This window comes from Augochlora pura, chromosome 4 (genome assembly GCF_028453695.1).
Source record: "Augochlora pura isolate Apur16 chromosome 4, APUR_v2.2.1, whole genome shotgun sequence".
Classification (NCBI taxonomy): domain Eukaryota; kingdom Metazoa; phylum Arthropoda; class Insecta; order Hymenoptera; family Halictidae; genus Augochlora; species Augochlora pura.
Genome location: NC_135775.1, coordinates 16,059,030 through 16,079,518, shown reverse-complemented (window position 1 = coordinate 16,079,518; position 20,489 = coordinate 16,059,030). Strand labels below are relative to the sequence as shown.

Here is a 20,489-nt window from a genome sequence, read left to right as displayed (position 1 = left end):
TGGTTTCTTAGAATTATTGTTAAACGTTCTTTACTAAAAGACAACGTCGCATATGAATAATTTGAATTAATAGGATAAATTGGTAGGATAGTGGAGACGGTTACCGAAGGACGGTAATGATAAATACTGTGCCTTTCATTTGATTCCGGACGTAATTAACTTTATATTTGTCAAATAAGAGACTTTTTATTCTTTTACTTTGTTTATTTTTCAATCAAAAAATTGAATTGAATAAGAGCTGCAAAAATTGGCCACTCTACTGTAACCGGCAATCCTATTCTACCGATATTAGTAATACTCAATGGCAGAACTTACAGCTTTATTATCAACAATGTTTGGTAGAAATCTGCAATATAAATTATGTATTGTTCTCGATTACTTGACATTAGTGTTAGTGAAAAACTTTGTGACAGGAGCTTGTCTCAGCGAATCAGAATCAAAGAAACTGGCGTGGGATTCTGATTGCTCTACTGGTGATCGTTGCGGTCCTGGCTTTGATCGTGACATCAGTTGCTCTGTTAACACCACCAGATGAAGGCCCTAGAGTACGAGGCACACGGCTACGCCTCTCCGAGGTATATAATACTATTTGTTATTTAACAATTTATCGAATGGTCATTCGGCCATAAACATTTCTGTTATTATAGAATAACTAAGTTTACTAATATTTTTATATTTTTATAACATTAGCATTAAACAATATTTATTTTATCTATCTTATTTATTTTATTCATTGCGAAAGGTATCTATCATTTAACAAATTATATGATAATATTGGAACTTACACTAGCTTAACGTTACTATTTTTATTTTTGTTTTATTTATTTTAATATAATTTATTTTAATCGCAAAAGGTATCTAATATTTAAAAAAATAATATAATATTATTGGAGCTCACTGTAGTACAATCTAACACTTTTATCTTAATAATAGATAACAAATCATTGGTTGCCATGACAACCGATTCACAGAAAAACTAGATATTTTTTCTGTTTCTTTTACGAAATACTTTTATGAAAACTAGATACTTTTTCTATCATACGACTTGTTTTTTCTAAAAATGAATTACTGTACTACTTTATAAATGTTTTTAATTCCATTGTTGTGCATTATTAATAACAAAACTGCGGATCTTTATGCAAAATAAAGATCGATCAAGTTAATTGTGAGTAACGTAAGCCTAGTGAACACGTCTTTTAGCTCTTAGTGGTTTTACTAAGTTACACGTTCTACAAAAATTTGTAAAAATTTGTAATTCAGTAAATGCGGTGATAGCTAATATTCTTGCGCTATTAAATATTGATGTATAGCGTAAATATACCTAGTATAACTATAACACTACCTTGAACGAGTAGATAATCGCCGGAAACAATTTGAACTATCGGAAATAACTTGCAGTCAGTTGAACTGTTAAGAATCGAACAATTTATAACAACTGTTTATAAGCAAGTAACATATTATTATAATTCATAAATAATTATAATAATATAATTTCTTAATAATAATAATAAAAAAGATGGATACATTTAGGTTTCATAGTCCAAAATTCCTTTTGTACATTATATTCTGTATTTCGTAAATAAAGTTAATCCTTTTGCAGGTATGATTAATCTTTTTGTAAGTAAAATTCGCTTATTTGCAATTATTGACAATAGAGTTCATATGAAATATAAAAATTCAATGACATTTTAACAGTAATTATGAAAGATTAACAATGATCAATTATTGGTAATATTTGTATTATTTTTTAAACAAGTATATAAATTCGTATTAAATTTGAAAATTGAATAAAAGACGGTCGGTCTTGATCTGCAAAAGGTTTTGCAAAAAGATGCATACGAAACGTGAATGGGTTAATTTTATTTGCAAACAGGTGAGTATGATACAGAAAAGAATTTATTTGAAGTGCAAAAAGGTAAATTTGAGCGATAACAGGATTCATTTGGACCGTAAAATTTTCTTATAATTTGACATCCGATTAATTAATTATTCAAAATTAATGATGTTTCAGGTACTATCCGGAGAATTAACCCCTCTCCTCTTCAACGGATCATGGACAAGCGAACAACACATATGCTACAGGGATGTTTGGGGTGGAATTTCGCTGTTATATATTAATCAAGATAATGTTACCTCTCGTAGCTTAATGCCCAATGAAACTTTTGTAAGTATAACACTTATTAGCAAATAAAATAGGGCGATGCAACGAAACCAGATTTCGAAAGATAAAACTCCTTACCCTTTGGGTATGTTTTCAATAAATATTTCCATCGAACAGATACTTTAGAATCTTTATATTAAAAATTGTATAACAAGTTCTTTTAGAATGTTTATTTGAAAAGTCATTTTGCTAGGTTTGTCTAATACAATAGTATCCAATATTATTTACAAATCGAAGAAGTGGTATGAAAATCAAAACATTAGTATTATAAATTGTATTAGGAATATTGAATGGGAAAAACCAATTTAATTTCAACAGCTAAACATTTTACAAGCAAATCATTGTCTAAACTGCTTTGTAAAGATATACAAATTTATATTTCATCTATCCCAAAAATCTAATATGTACATTACGTCACAAAGAAATCAGTACACTAGTATACATTCGTAGTGTAATGCAAAAGTAATATAAAATTTAATTCACATTTTATCTCGATGCCTTTCTGGTACCATTAGAAAAATATTTGATTAAAATATCTTGCTTGATATGGTGTTAATTCAGTATTATGAATCAATTGTTACCATATAACACCTCTGAACACCATCCAGCATATATGCCAAATGCAACTTTTGAGATATATACATCCTTTGATAAAAAGTTAGCACAACGTATTTTGTAAAACTTCAGTGAATACCACACATACATACAGCTAATGAGCTGAAAAACAATAATAATTGAAAATATAAAAATGAGTAGTTTGAAAATGTATAGAAATACGTAGTCCTATACGTAAAAATATAGAACGACAAGAATTTAGTAAAATAAAACGATAAGTGATGCGATGAAAGGATTCATTAAGAATTTTTTTTATGTGCAGAGAAGACTGAATCCTGCCAAGTTCTTGTTATCGCCGGATCGTAAATACTTGCTCCTAGCTTATAACGTGAAGAAACTGTTTCGATACTCGTATTTAGCACAGTACAATGTCTATGATGTGAATACACGGTTAGTAAAGATCTTATATAAAATTTTATCTGTACGATTTCATTTTTGTAGCATAAATCGTACGGTATTATGTCGAAGTGACAATTTTAGTGGCAGTAGAAAATATTGGAAGTTGCTTTTTACAAACTTTTTCATTCCAAGTCTGTTTTAAAAATTGAAAAAACAAATTTTACGAATTTATGCTAATTTTATACATTTCGAAAATTACATCGAGTCTAATGAATATTGCTGTGAATTACAAATGGTTGAAGGTTTTGCAAATTGCAATTGTTTTAAATTTTTAGCCCACGATATGCTACATTAAAATTTTTTTCATTTCCTTTTTTTATCAATTCTGATCCTCATAAGAGATTTATTTCTAAAAATTGGAAATTTTTACATCGACATAAGAACTTCCAAATCTTCTGTACAAAAATAATTTTTAAAGAATATATTCTGTGTCATGTCATCAGAATGTATTCTGTGTACTCATAAAATAGTGATACTACACGAATCTTAAGTAGTATATCCTCACGGTCGTAGAATAGCATTTATGACTCCTTTCAAGTGGACTATGCTATTTACATATGTAGCTGAACACAATACTCGTAAGCAATACCACTTGTGAACAATGCACATCGCTAGTATGTAATTGCAGGGAAATTATAAAATTAAGTCCATACCCGGAGAAGGAGGATCACCCTTATCTTTTATTAGCAAAGTGGACTCCGCGCGGTCACGGACTTGTCATGGTGCAAGATTACGATATATATTATAGAACTGGTCCTATGAGTAATACAGGCTATCGAGTTACTAATACATCAATTCCTGGTATTTTGTCGAATGGATTACCCGATTGGCTGTACGAAGGTAATGTTATATATCATACTATACATATTCAAAATTAACAAAATAATTTAGTCACTTTGAGTACTTTACCGGTTTTAGATGTTTTTCTTTTTATTAATGCTTTTTGGGGAAAAAATAAAGCTTTTCCCAATATTATATTGTCATCCTAAACTAAAATTATTCATAGCGCATTCATACCTTTATACTGTATATTTTTGATAGAGCGCACGTTATATTAATCGGTCGGCAGTGTTTAACAAGTGTATTCATCATAACACATAATGCAGGCATTTCTTTATGACGCTTTCTAAAAAGATTGCAACAGCTAATTGATTAATTGCTTTTGTTGCATCTAGAGGAAATATTGCTCTGCGCAGAGGCTATTTGGATGTCACCAGATGGTCATATGATGTTATATGCATCTTTTAATGATTCGCTCGTTGAGGAGATGCACATATCGTGGTTTGGAGAAGAAAATAAGGTTCTTTATCCGAAAATACGATCTCTTCGTTATCCGAAGGTAGCGCTTTATTCTTATATTTCCCAACCTTTCGAATATTTACTATTACGGTGTTATTCCAGTATTGTTGTTTTTTAATATTCATTAATTATTTAAATACTTTCATATTTCTCTTCTTCATCGATAATATACGCAAAAACGTCTAGTAGACTGCCAATAGATACAGACATTTTTACACAACAACACGTCCATTTATAACTGACAAAATTATAAGTGCCAGTTTCTAAGATAAACGTGTTTCTTAAAGAACTTCGAGAACTTATCTTTGTTTTTTAACATCTTATTGTAACTTCAATAAAAAAAGCAAACATATCGTTCGTTACAACTCCAAAGCCCTTGGGTTCATTTTTTGGGAAGATCGTTTTGTCACGTGTCGGTCCTTGCCCTAACAACACCGTTGTTTTTCGTGGTAAAACTGATCGGAAGAGGTATCTTCATCTTAAGTGCTCTTTTCTTGCTACAACTTCAGCATCTCAGAGTCAGCCAGGAATACTGGGGACACTGACGGATGACATTGCGTCTGGACAGTATCCCGTATCCCATGGATCGTCCTCCCCTACTTTAATTGATCCTTGAAATATTGACACAGTGGGGAAACGTATCGTTCTTTTACCCCATCTCCTATAATTCCTTACAATAACAACTGAATGGATCCTTTTATATATAAATAGATTTTTTAATTTACTAATAAAATTTCTGATACGAGATATAATAAATTGTTTTCACTTTATATGTTATGATCAACATTAGCTGGCGCTGAACAAGACAGTTCATGATGTAACACGAACGATGTCACCATTATTAACGGATATAATTTAGATGTTTCATTTAAAACAAACAACTTGTATGTATATATATGTAATAATTTCGGAAAAGAGTTATTATAATGAATTTGTGGAATTATCACTTTTTTCAGTCTTTCTCATTAAAACAATGATATGGTTTATGCCAGATCATGAACTGTCTTGTTCACAACATATTAAATAAAAATAATTTATCTTATATCAGAAATTCAGTTAAGAAAATGTTATATTTTTCCGATTGTAATTATAATGACTGATTGTAGTGTAACAATTATTTCAGTTTGTTAGAAAATTTGAATAAAAAATTATTAACGATGATTTACAACGACGACACGAAGACGATTTTTTTAATTAGATACTATGTACATATGTAACAAAAAGCTACTTTAAAATTTTTTATGAAGAATACATGCATATGTACCATATAGTTACGATGGCCAGAAAAATAAGCTAGATTTAAAATCAAAGAAGTGAGGGATCAAAGATGAGAAATCAATGAATGTTGCCACACGGCCACACTTCTTCAATTTGAAATCTAGCTTACATTTCTGACTACCATGCATATAATATAGATGAAACCGGACTCACTAGAAACTAAGAACTACAACTGGATATTATTTTAATTTTGTAGCCAGGAACTCCGAACCCTGTGGCGCGACTCTACGTAGCAGATTTGGCAGATCCAAAGAATATTCATACGAAGGTAGTGAAACCGCCACCTATCATCGAGCATGTGTGAGTTTAAAAATGAATTTTAGAGTACAAGGATCAATAAATTTTCCCCTTTCTACATCTGCATGACAAAAAGTAGCGTAGTCGAAAAATATTTTAATTTCGCTGAGCTTTCACGTCATAAGCTTTTTTCTAGATTTCTTTTTTTAAAGAACATTGAAAGCAACAGTTGATGACGAACCCCGAATAACGCTGGAATATATGCAAATGAAGATTATATTGCATGCGTAGTCATTTATTTGCTGTTCTTGTAAAATTATTGCAGCTAGAAGATAATATCTGTATAGATACCATTTTTTAAATGAACCTAGACGACAATTTTTTAGTTTTCCCAGACAAAAAAAAATAAGTGTGAACATAGTGGAACACAAAAGTGTAGTCAATTTCTTTATAACGCTACAACATTCACGAAATTATACAATATCTATAAAACGCGTCCTTCAAATTTTCATTGTGATGAAAAAAAATGTAAAAGGCATAATTTTTTAATTTTTCTTTTCATTCCAATCTATTGCAATTTTTGAAAAAGTTTTCTTATACGTGGTTTAGTAAACTAGTCCTTTCAATATTAAAACAAAATAAAAGTTGCTTATTGCAATTTCAAGAAAGCTGTTCCATTTGAGAAAGTCTTCTATACTTTTATGGACGACTAATGTATATGTATGTAGAAAACTGCAGGGGCTTCAGAAATTCCGAAGAAGTCGTAATAGAAACTTTATCGAATTCTAGTATAAGAGGTCAAAGAAAACGAATGTGCACTATTTTAAAAATATATTCGATAAATTTTATAAACGTATACGAGAAAATAATGAAGTTATAGCTCGTTTAGCGTGACGAGTTATTTCTATATTATATTCTATTATAGCACTCGAAATTTTTCATCAGATGTTCAACCATTGTTGTTGCTAGAATCACGTCAAAATATATTGTTTTCTAATTCTCACGATCGTTCAAAAGCAAGAGAAGATTGAAACAATATTTTTCTATTTTCAAAATTTTTCTTTCTTGTAGTTTTTAATCACGGCCAGATATCACTAAAACCACATTGAGATTAGCTTTTTTAATTTCACATAAATAGATGAGTACAAATCATGTAATTATATGGATATATAAACGTCGTAATGCATAGTTAAACATAACAGTAAGACCCTAATAATCAAAACTCGATAAATGAACGCACTATTGGTCGATGTTACAAGAATTTCACATAATGTCACATAATTTTGTGACGCCCTGTACATTAAAGACTTCGCACTTGAACAACAATTTGATAAATCTTGAGCAATGCATTACAATGTACCTGCTTTGCTTTCTGAATCTTGTATATGGTAAACAAATGGTAAACAAATGTTAGTAATAGGATATACACAATAAATAAAATTTATAAAAATTAAAATTCATTTTATTACATATTTTAATAAAATATCGAATTTTATTTATGTGTATACAAATATTACTTACAAATGAAAATGCTTCATCAACGATTGTGCATGTCTTGCGATAGTTAGTAGGCATATAAATCAGAATGAAGTAGAACCTACCGTTTCCGAATGTTCTATTATGCAAATTAGATCTTGGTTTCTAAACACGGAGTCTCTTAATAATTTATCCTTTTGCAAAACTTGGAAATAATTTTTCCAAGCCCGTTCCCTTGACAGTGGTTTTGCTAGAAAGTAGATAGGGACAGTTAGGGAATCTCGTTAATCCATTCATGCGCGTCATTAATTAGATGACGAGGCATTTGGCTACCTTAAGAATAAAAGAAATATAATTTCCTTAAGAAATTAATTTAAATTTCAACTTGTTTCAATAAGCTCTATAGAAAAACTAACGTGTCCAGAACAAATAAGTTAACAATATGTTCAACACAATTGATAAATAAAAACATGAATGATCGTAATCATACTCATATACAATCAAATCATATTTTTGTGAAGAATGATTTTATTACTAAAATGTAAAAGACGAACTAGTATTTCTCATGATAAATTTTAACTGGCTAATGTTGGTTTCAATAATTAAATTGCTCTGATATTGTTCGATATCTTTGAAAGTCTTTTATACCCTGCTGCTAGTTCGGATATGGAAGGCTCTACTTAAATATAATTATATATACATATATATCAATTTAGACTGTAAACGATTTTTGTCTATCAACAGAGAACATTACTTTACTTCGGCTTCTTGGGTATCGTCAACGGAGGTGTGCATAACGTGGTTAACACGTGCTCAGAACCTTTCGGTTGTAACTAGATGCCAAAGTCCAATGTGGCGTTGTCAGGTGCGTTACAAATTACTATTAATCGGAGCATCATTTAACCCCTGAACGCACAAATGTTTTTATCTGTATACATCACTCCGAGACTATAAATTACTTTTCAAACTTGTTTGAAAGAGCAGACTTTGTATGAGCTCTTCTCTAACGTGTATGTTATAAAAGCGACAAATTTTGTTGCATACAATAGAATATGCTTTTTCTGTATCTTTTAGTCATCGTGTACATTTTTTCTATATTTTTTGCGTTTCTTCGCATTGAAATTATTAGTTAATTTTTCCGTTTCCCATGTCGGTTAAGGGGTTAAAAAGAAGACAGATCGTTATACGACCAGTTAATACTATGATTTCATTCAGGAGATTCAAAGGATAGTATCTGAAGATCGTGGATGGGTGGACACCCCTCCAGAAGCACCTATTTTCTCAGCAAACGGAAGCAGTTATATTGCAATAAGTCCGGTAAAGGATGGTCCATCTGGTTATTATAAACACATTGTTTGGGTGAATGTTGATCGAAAGTTGATTATTCCTCTCACGCATGGGAAGTTCGAAGTCACTCAAATAGTGGCATGGGATCAAGTGAACAATACTATGTAAGTTTTACCTTCTTTTTCATGCAAAATCATCTCTGGTTTGGTTCTATTATAATTCACAAAATGTTAACCAAGCTTAATTGGCAATGAGATTTCTATACGTATCATTTTGTAATGTTGTCAATCACGACAATTAGAACATTATGCAATTTAACTTTGTAATTCAAGAGCAAGCCCAGATTCTGGAGCTTTGTTAGAATACTTAGTGACGCTCACACTCATACAATTATTATTGATAAAAATTATAATTTAATAATTGAATAGTTTAATTAATAATTAAATTTAATATTATAAAATAATAGCAATTAAAAACCGAATAAGTTTCGTTCGTATCATTTCATTTTTTATCCTTTTACTTCGAGAGCAGCAAAACTGGAATAAATATTTATTTCGTTAGGTGTCTTTTTAATGTAAAATCTGTTTAAAAAATAATCGAAACAAAATGTTTACTTTCTCCTGTAGAATAAGAAATTTTTGAGATAACAAAGAAAGATATAAATTCGATATTATTGTTTCGATACAATACAACAATAAAATTCCCATGCAAACTTTTATTTCGCTGCATATACGAAGATAGTTTTATTATGAACCAGAATTGATTCCTCAAATACCATATTATACCTTCATGAATAACACTATTAAGTTTATTTCTACGTTTCTTAATTTTTCTTCTGCAATGAAATGAATTGAAGGATGTAATATAAAATATCATATTTTGATGAATCTAATCTAACTCATTTGTACAGATATTTTATAGGTATACCGCCGATGCGTCCAGGCCAGAGACACCTTTATTACGTGAGTTCTGTGTTACCGAATGTGGGTACGTCTCTGCATCCTGCTGTCTGCATCACATGTACAGAAGCCTCAGAAGGGAATTTAAATGATCACCAAACAGTTCTTTCTCGTCATCATAGCACTTCGTCCGAAAATAATTATATACGTGACCATTATGAGGCAAGAGAGAACGCGCAACACTCGGACCGAGAAAAGGCGAAGGAAAAACCTACGAAGAAACAAAAACCGAAACCATATGTACCTCCAAGTGAGTAAAAAAGCCTAGATCAATGTTGCTAATTTATGTACCATATTAAATTTTAAATATTATTATGATCACTGAATTGCGGATTTTTTGCATCTATGACAAAAATGAGTACTTGTAATAGAAAGCAGTCAGAATAGATTAAACAAATAATGAAACTACTAAGTTACTACTGCAACGGATGTAACAAATTTTTATTTTGCATAAAGATCCGCAGTCTAGTGATAACTAGATTTATGAAATTAGGGGAAACTAATAACTCCCCCTTTAAGAACAACAGATATTTAATTAATTAATTATAATATCATCGTGGTTGCAAAAAGATAAACACGGATTATTACGATGGTTACTAGCGTCATCTGTCTAACGTTAATTATTTATGTCGATTAGTTTATTGTTTGTCTGATATTATGAATGGAATTCATAATTTTTGGACAAATTCGTTATAGAATATTCTTCTAATATATTCTACAACACTTTGCTCATCGTTTTCTGCTAATACAATTTTTTTCTTTTCCTAGCTTTTAATGAAGAACCGTGTCAATACCATAATGCTATTTTTCCACGGGGGAGTACGAACTATTTTATTTTAGAATGTTATGGGCCAAGTATACCAACGGTTGCATTGTACAAAACTGAACTACCTATGCCACGGCTGATCTACGTTTTGCAGAACAATACACAATTACGTGTAAGACACATTTTTCTTTCTCCGTATTACTTGTTTCATTTTTATTTATTGCATGTTCTTATTTTATGTATTACTTGTTCGTATTCAATGATACTTGAAATATTTCGTGCCAGAGAAAATTCATGCGAAGATTTAGTGCAAATACACTGTAAATTAATAAATATTAATTATTTAATAAATATTTTGTACATTCACACAAGTGACGTAAACAGACAGACAAAAGCAATTAATAAAACTCTTTAAAATGCACTACAAACTAAACTCAAAAACTCATTTTTTGAATTAGTACTGTAATGGAGTCAAAGGTTCCAGTCCAAGATATCTAGTCAATGGTTCTATTTAAAAATTAAAATTCTATTTATTGCCTTGCTGAAACATTTGCAACTATTATCGCATCGTTATTTATCTCGTGGAAGCTTCTTAAAGATATTGAAACGTTTTGTTATCTTTACTGTTAGACAGAGTTTCAGTTCATAAACTCATAAAGAATAAATTCGTAGTTCTGCGTGCAGCGGAACTCCGACTTTTGAGCCTCCTATATATTTATTATCCAGACACGAAGTGTATATTGTAAACAAATCGATTTAAGGCAATCCACATACAAAATTGTTTCTTGTAAAAATCGATAAAGATTTAACGTAAGAATCTAATTAATTAACTATTTTTTTATTCGAACACTCGTATTCCTTTGGTTAATTCAAATTAACTTCGCGAATACATTAAGTACGTACATTTTTTACTATTAATAGAAACACGCACGAACTTTTTCAGGTATGAAATATTTTTGTAAATTATGTTTATTCCGTGGATTCTAATCTATGTGCGAACAATTTGTTTAGGAAAGAGTTGCTAATCTCGCACTACCGCAAGTAAAAACATTCCCTGTACAAATGAGTGGCGGGTATAACGCACAAGTGAGACTACATTTGCCGCCCGGTTTGAGAGAAGATGAAATCACGAGGTACCCTTTAGTCGTGCAAGTGTAAGTATAGCTTTAAATATTCATTGTATTATTATGATATTGACTCGCTTAAGTCCTCTTTTTAATTATAAAATTGGAAATGGATATTTTATTTCGCTATATAAGTAATTTATGAACATGTACAAATTTTAAAGAATACTGAGCAAGTATATTTACTTATTATAACTTAATCCTTCCATTATGTTTCGGATCTATGAGACCAAAACCTCGTGTTAGCCATATGTAACATTTTTAATTTATTGCAATGAAATTTATTGATTTTGTTTATTTCTATCAATAAGGCATTTTCTTTTCTTTTAGTATTAGATATTAACAGGGTTAAAATAAAATACTGAACTGTCTCTTTTATTCCTTCTCTTTATGGCTTCATCAGAAATACAAGTCAGGTCTAAGTTATAATATTTTAAGAGATTCATGTAATGATTAAATTATTCATTTAACCAGAATATTTTTGTGATAATATTCAATCGATGTTTTACTTTAAATAGTTTCATTTTTATTAATATCAACATCATAATTCATAATATGTTATAATATATTATAATTAATAATGATATAGATTTTTTAATTATTTCACTTTCCTTATTTTCTTTCTACACGTTATTTTTTATAATATTTATAATACGCGTCTATATTGATATGAAGTATTTGTCAAAGAATTAAGTTAAGAAAAAGTGGATATTCAAATAAGGTGATGAAAGTTGTATTCATATTTTATCGACCTAATCAGTTATCGTTAGTTCACTAACAAAAGTTTAAACAATCCTTTTCTACGCGATGAAACCAAATATAATTATTGCACAATATTACTGACTTGGTCCATATAGTATCTGATTTAAACAAGTAGTTCTATTAAAAAATGTATTAAGCAACTTTTTAACTGTAAATTGTAGACTAAAATCATCGCTAGTATAGAATATATTAAAATCACGAGAATTAATTTTATTATATAACACTATAATAATTAAACTACGGATCTTTATGCAAAATAAGAATTGTTTTAGTTATTTGTAAAGAACACAAATTAAATCAAAATGTCTCCTCCTTTTAATAATTATAGTAAGTTGAAAATAATTTAACGATACAATAATATTTTAACAATTCCTCTAATGACTTTACAATTATACATTTGACCTAATCAGTTTTTTATATATGCATAAAATCCGTGGTCTAATGATAGTACATCTTATATGCTGTGGATTTGTATACAGAATTCAATTCTTATGATAAAAGTTTACAAAAATAGTAGAATTCTCCTTCCTTCATTTTAGTGGTAATTTTACGAAAGTTTTCGTCCTATCCACAGTCTAATCGTATAATCTTCTTGTATGTGTCATTGTCCTTGTTATATAGGTATGGTGCACCTGGAACGCAATTAGTAACGGAAATGTTCAAAATAGACTGGAACACATTCCTGGCTAGTAGGAAAAATGTGATCGTCGCCCAGATCGATGGTAGAGGCAGCGGAGGCCAAGGTTACAAGTTTTTGCACGAAGTGTACTATAGACTTGGTTCCGTAGAAGTTGCTGACCAACTGGAAGTTACCGAGTAAGTATTGCACATCTGTCCACTAGTTTCTTTTTTTTCATTGAAGACAGTAATGCAACTGTTTTACACATAAATATTTGTCGTGTCCTAGCAATAGAGATATTAATTTCTTTCACATTGTACAATTGTTTTATATAATTCTCTTCAGGGCCTTGACGAATGCGGATCAATGCATTCCAAAACTACTGATATTGAAATTATACTAAGTATTATCGTAGATTATTATACTATAGGTATATACAATACATACAATGCAGGACAAAATCATTCGGGTACTTTTAAAAAGGTTTTATTGTTTCAAAACTGGACTAAATTAATTGAATTCTTTGGAAATGCTCGAGGGATCAGTTTACTGCACAATGATTAATGTACTTTGTTTTAAATTTGGTTGTTACGTTAACTCACGTTCTTAACTTTTTTTTATACGTGAAGATATAACGAAAATTTAAACAAAACTTCTTGTAGATGTCAATAATTTATATAATGCTGAAAATTTCACTCTGAGCCGAGCTACATGCGTTGAAACATGTACTTTGTAGATTTCTCACAAAAGCATGCTCTTCTGAAAGCTGCGATTTTAGCGATCTTTAATCGTGTATAATTCTTAAGAATGTCAACTTATTTCGATAAAATTTTCAGTATGCATGTAAGTTAAAGAAATCCACAGGAAGTTTTATTAATAAATTCCGTTGTAGATTCAGATGAAAAAGTTGATACAACATGATCTTTTTATATATTTTTCTTATCCCAAGTAATGGTAAAATTTAAAAAGAAGTATTCCAGTCATGATATAGTAAATTAGTCACACATTTCCAAAAAGTGAAGTCATTAAGACCAGTTTAAAGTGTTATACCGTTGTAGAAGTGTCCGAATACTTTTGTCCTCTGCTATTCGTTATCATGCCTAATTCAACGGAGTCGATAAAATTTGGTAGGATGTTCAAAATGTTATTACAAATAGAAAATGTTTCATAGGGTAGATTACATCTGAAGTTTTTTAATAAGTAGAAAAGTTTCAATCGGTATAGGCAGAGCTACTTCCGCACAACCTCATTTTCTTTATAAATAGAACCTTATATTTCCTCAAACATACGACAAGGTAATGTTTCGCGTGCAAAAGTTAATTTAAAATGGTGCCATTGTCCGCTGTTTCGCATGGTGTAGTTAGATTTCGCTATTGAACTTCATTGTTCAATATTGAAAAGTATCAGTAAATATTATTTAAATATTTTTAAGCGTTTACAGCGTTACGAAAAATATGCCTTTGCATTTTGAAAAGTTGATAGAGTTGTATTATGTTTTAAAAAATCATTTGAAAAGCGACAACACATTCGCGATCATCATTTCTTTCGTCGTTTATCTTCTCATTGAATGCAATGTATTTCTACGAAATATTCAAACAATTTAGCAACACGAAGATGTTGCAATGTAAAATGGCCTAAAAAAAAAAGAAAGAAACGTGCAACCAAAGTGTTTTATTTATTTTTTACGTAAACTACGAGACGTAAAGTACGAAAGTACGATAAATTGTTCAAATTAGGATCTCAGCATTTTTTCAAAATTACCTTTTACGGTTTTCATACCTGTATTGAACTCATTTTACAAGAATCGGCTAAAAGTTATGGAGCCGTAAAGAAAAACTTTGTGGAACGATTTTTTATAAAGAACGAACCGAAATAATTTTTATCTATAGTGAAACTAAAAATGTGGTGCTAAAAGTATAGTCCTTAAGCGACAAGCAAACATCTCTTCCTTTACATTCCCCCTCTTATTACCTGCCCCATGGTCGCAGCTATCGGTCGTGTTTGACCAAAAACAGTGATGAAGATCGACGGCGATCGTTAGCGACTAATAGCTGTGACAGCGGGGCAGCAAATAAGAGGGGGGATGTAAACGTAAAGGTGCTTCTTGTACGTGGACTATATATGCGTGAGATTAACATGACCAATCTTAAAAAGTACTATGATCAGCCAATCTATCCTTTCTGTCATAGAATTATTAGCGGTTTTAAGGTCACTGAAGACCTTCTCAGATACATTTTTGACGGGTAGCAAGGCTAACAATGATTGCATTCTGCTTCTCATTGCGTCATTAGCTTATTTCTCATTTCTTTTAACAGATCGTCCATGTGTAGGTTACGATAAGTATTTACACATTGGACGCTGATGGCTTCTTTGGCTGCTTTGTCAGCTTTCTCGTTGACAGGAATTCAGTCATGACCAAGGGGATCCATGTAAGTTTAATTTTTTCTCTTTTTTTTTTAGTACTCCTCTGTGGATCTGTAACATTTGAAGAATAGAATCGTTATTAGATTAATTGTTATTGTAGATGATACTGCACTTTTTAGGGATAGTTAAAATAGCTATTTGTTAATATGTGTCTTCATAGCCGAAAGGTGTGGTCGACGGTCGTTATTAAGTCTACCATGATACCTGACATATCTCGGGTAGTTTGTTTTTCAATGAAAACTGCGTGTAATCACGTAGCTTACGACGAATATTATTCATTTATGGTTCGAACTATCAGTGTAAGTAAAGATAAACTCATGGTGTTTATTAAAAGTTTCTTTTCTCTACAAAGTAAAGGCTTTTCGACAAGTATTTGGACAAATCAGGGTCACCTACTACTTAAGAATAATTTTGTTTATCTTTAACGTTTGGTAGTTAAATGTTATTTGCACTTTTACGTTTTAAGTGGAGCTATTTGGAAGAATTAATACGAATTGTAAACAAATTTATTTGAATATGAGAAGTTTACACTTCTTATTGATTTCAATACTCTCGATATACAATGAGTATACGATGTATAATATGCTAGTCATCATTGTTGAACTGATAAAGAGTGCCCAAAAAATATGGTACTTACAGGAAATGAGGGGATCCTGAGGCCATTTGAAATAACTTTTTCCATAGGGAAAATGTAATACGCAGCTTTGTTTGCAAGTTAATAATGAAAAACAGTGACCAATGAGAGAGGCAAGATCAACTGACATGAGGCGGCTCAACCAGTGAGCAGAACTGGGCGTCGTCCGCTCTTGTTCGGCCGCCTTGTGCCACCCGAGCTTGTCTGTAATTGGTCAGTCAATAACTCGTATTTACACAGAGTTCATAAAACATGTTATACACATATCATGACAATCTAAATGTTTACATATTTATTATGGAGATGATACGCAAAATACATGACGTATGAAATGTACATTTTTTGGTTTTAATATACGATATATATGAAAATGATAATTTTATTATTAATTCGTTCAGCATCGTAGAACGATGAATTTTTAAAGATTTAAATGTCCATAGATCCACAAATTTGAACTTACTTTCTTGTCCGATCGTGATTGTTTGCATTTTGATTTGAACTGGCTCCAGCACGTCGGTAATTTGATTAATCATATCGTTAGAAAGTTTACTACGATCAGCGGTGCAATTGCATTTAGGTCTAACAAAACAAGACCATTGGCAATTGTATCAAAGTCAGCTGAGCCTACCATCGACGTAGAGCAGTTTCTTTTGATACCTGTGTTGTTCGTGACACTGTGACTCGTTGTAACATTGCTGTTTGTATTTCTGTAGTGAAGGAGATGTCGCTTATAGGGTGTGTAGAAATGTCAGTGACATTAATGTTATTAGGTATCACGCGTACGGATAGATGATTGCATGGATGCTCACTTCGCGAGTTAATCCGGTTAATCGTGAATTATCTTCTTAAATTGGAGACAACTTAATTTCTCAACAGTTATACACATTTCACTAGAGTAGGTTTCTCATTCAATGATGAAAAATGCAAGAATGGTTCTTATAAAGAGTGTCCAATAACTCGCTCGCAATCACGAAATGAGGGGTTCCTGAGGTCATTAAAGAAAAAGTTATTTCAAGTGATCTCTGGAATCTCTCATTTCCCGATTCTGAGTAACTTTTGGGACACCCTATATATACATTTTAATGTCTGATTGTGAGTTACTTAACTCATTTGCATCATAAGCTCGTATATGCGTGGATTTTTGCGTTGTAGACTAATTTTCCACTTTTTTGAATGATGCAAATGGGTTAAAACGATAATGTTCCGATGATATTATTAATTTCTATATCGTTAATGTTAAATACTGTTAGTTTATTATTAATCAAACTTGTGACTGCTTTCTTAGAGTCAAAGTCTACATGGTGTCCTATAAAAGATAAGGAAATATTGAAGGACTTATACTATTATATATAATAAAGTAAAATAACAGTAAAGACTAACAAAATAGCCATTCTACTTTCCAGTAAAAAAAAACAGTACATAAGAAAATTTCGCTACAGAAAAAGCCTCTGTTCACATAGTTGTAGAACACTTTTGAACAAATGTTCAGAAATATAATTTTGCGTGCATTAAACACTTGACACCATTGCCACCAAGTCCTAAATACGATTAATGCGTATTGTTTTATAAGAAGATTAGATGTACGCAAATTTCGTCCGATTCCTATTATCATTGACTGCGGATTTTTTTATCTATGGTAAAAATGCGTAGGTGGAATATAAGCCAGTGGAAAGTTTAAAAGACTTTAAGTAAGGATGTTACGTCCTTTTTAACTTATTAGACCAATCAAGAAAGTAAGCAAGCTTTTATTTTATTTACAATTAAAGCAGACAATCTTTATGTTGAATAAAAATCCGCAGCCTAGTTGTAATACATGTATGTTTAAATAAAGACGTTTATCAAAATCTTTTCATAGAAACATTTTTATAATTCTCGTATTATTAAATATTATAATTTTTATAATAATATAATGTTGGAAAACTCGAAAGTATATAACATTAAATTATTGTAACTAATGAATAATTTGTTTATATTGTTCGGTAAATTAAAGAAATTATTAATAATAAATCGCAGGGACAATGAGATACATGGATCCACATTGACTTTCACAACTGTCATGAAAAATATTTTCGTGAAGAAAAATTTCCAAAAAAATCACTTCACGAACGTGAAGATCTTATAATATTTCTGAGTCACCTCGTACATGGAATTTTAACTATTTATTATTTTTAAAGGCTGGACTTATCAGTATCAATCTTAATTAAAATCATTATAACACGAGAAGTATGCGAGAAATAATTTCAGTCATCAGCATACAAGAATCAAGAAAAAAATGATCATCACAATAATATTAATAATAATCACTAAAAATGTCTAATAATTTTTTGTTAGAGTGCAGTGTTTAATATTGAAATAAACATCATTGTTTTATTTATGTCATATTTGAACTTGGTTTCACAATAATATTATATTATAATCGTGTATCTGAAAAGAGTGTATGTTGTTATTTTCGATTGCGATTTCGTATTACATGCAAAATATAATATAAAACCTTAAAAAATATAAAATCTTAAGATTCTGAGATTAACCTAGACCACATTGAAAAATATTAAAAAAGTAAAACTTTTGAAGATTATTTCTAGCCAAAAATTGTATTGTAATTTGAAATAACTTCGTCTTCGCTCGAAGAAATTATAAATTCTCTTCAACGTAATCTCCGGGTATATCAATAAAGTATGTCGACGAAATAAATAATGTTTTTTGTATGTTAACGTGTGCAATTAATATGCCAAACATGTAATTAAACGATTAACATATGTAATAACCATTCTCGTTTACAGATACTTGCGGGATTCGTTGCACTTTGTGGACAAAAGACGGGTTGCTATTTGGGGATGGAGCTATGGAGGTTTCTTGGCCGCACTTGCATTAGCGCATCCCGATGGAAACGTATTTCAATGTGGTATAAGCCTGGCGCCTATTGTATCATGGAAACTCTATGGTATAGTAATAAGTATATTTTATTTATAGTATAATCTATTTATAATTAGAGTATACATATTTCGCAAATAGTAGAATGCACTTAACAGACATATACACAGAAGAAAAGCGTACTTCTTCAATTCAGATTTGCTATTTTCAAACAATGATTATTATGTAAATGTATATGATTGTTATGCAAATACATTTTATACTGTACTTGCATGATACTACAAAAAGTGGAAGATGAAGAAAAATTTCTAAAGTGAAACAAAACCAACCACGTTTAACAATTTTTTATAAAAACATTTAATTTATAATTTATTTGGTATATGCAATTACGTGACCCATCCTGCATATGTGTAGATTGGATTATTAAAAAAAATTTCAGACTAATATTGATTCGTTGTGGTGACAATATAATTTCCATATTTTATTTACAATCTAACTGGTCATTCTTCATTTCTATATCATTGCAAAATTTGATCGGCCTATTTTTATAGATTCTGCGTTTGCCGAACGATATATGGGCATGCCAACTGTTACATCAAATTACAAAGGTTACGCAGAATCAGATGTTTATGAAAAAGTTGAGTCTTTGCGAGATAAAATGTTCTACTTGGTACACGGTACAGCTGACGATAATGTCCAGTTTCAACAATCAATGGCACTCGCACGACATCTTGCTAAGAAAGGCATACTTTTTCGACAACAGGTATATATATAATTTTGTTATTGTTAATGTATTTATAACGTAATTAGTTTAATACATATATAATGTCTCATTTTAAAAAGCTTGAAAATTTTTTGTTAAATTTTTTAACGAAAATTAAATTAGATAAGTAAAGGTGTTCCAAAAGTGCTTTTCGTTAATTACGAATCAACGAAGAACATTTTCATTAGAGGAAAAAGTTACTTCAAGACATACTGTATAAAACTTAATGTTACTCCGAATTAATAACGTTAACAGATCCTCTATCGAGCTAATTGTAGAAACATTTACATTTAATTTTGTTCTTTTTTTATTGGTGAAGAAAATATAATTCAAATATCTTTTAAACAAAGGCCTTCAATAATAATTAGACTACAGATCTTCTGTAGTTGTGGAAAACATAGAGTGATGATACTTAAAATCGAGAGAAAATTAAATGATATTAAGAATGTTAATGTATTTATTTCAACTTACTAAATTGATTTAAGAGAGAAAGAATATTATACTTCATTCGTTCATTTTGCAATCGACGCAGAAAATTTTCACTGTTATTTTGATTTCAAAACTGACGTGTATTTCATTTTACAGGTTTATCCTGACGTGAGTCATTCTCTAGCAGGAGTAAAGGGTCATCTTTATTTATCAATGGCACAATTCTTAGACGACTGTTTTCAAAAGCAAGTACCTACCGATACGAAAGCGGGTCTTATCAGTGGTGGTACTAGTTTGTAGTTGTATGTATATAATGTGATTCAAAAAACAATCTAACATTTGTGAAAGAACTCTATGCATAAAAATATTATATCTTAATATCTCCA

At 30.5% G+C, this 20,489-nt stretch overlaps 1 protein-coding gene across 7 annotated transcripts in view; it reads left to right on the top strand.

The window, feature by feature from the left end:
• The window catches only part of Dpp10 (Dipeptidyl peptidase 10), a 36,114-nt gene extending 15,625 nt beyond the window's left edge, over positions 1–20,489 (top strand). For 4 of the 7 annotated variants that reach the window (XM_078179000.1, XM_078178998.1, XM_078178997.1 and 1 more), the window contains 15 exons: positions 414–575; positions 2,012–2,164; positions 3,039–3,166; positions 3,804–4,015; positions 4,351–4,514; positions 5,949–6,052; positions 8,210–8,330; positions 8,681–8,916; positions 9,663–9,961; positions 10,480–10,649; positions 11,489–11,631; positions 12,985–13,179; positions 18,821–18,981; positions 19,463–19,674; positions 20,260–20,489. In XM_078179000.1, coding sequence (XP_078035126.1) covers positions 414–575; positions 2,012–2,164; positions 3,039–3,166; positions 3,804–4,015; positions 4,351–4,514; positions 5,949–6,052; positions 8,210–8,330; positions 8,681–8,916; positions 9,663–9,961; positions 10,480–10,649; positions 11,489–11,631; positions 12,985–13,179; positions 18,821–18,981; positions 19,463–19,674; positions 20,260–20,403 — 2,604 coding nt within the window. In that variant the 3' untranslated portion in view covers positions 20,404–20,489. Of the gene's footprint in view, positions 1–413; positions 576–2,011; positions 2,165–3,038; positions 3,167–3,803; positions 4,016–4,350; positions 4,515–5,948; positions 6,053–8,209; positions 8,331–8,680; positions 8,917–9,662; positions 9,962–10,479; positions 10,650–11,488; positions 11,632–12,984; positions 13,180–15,297; positions 15,412–18,820; positions 18,982–19,462; positions 19,675–20,259 lie in introns of those variants that run through there. The other 3 variants (XM_078179001.1, XM_078178999.1, XR_013493911.1) reach the window with 2 other exon arrangements.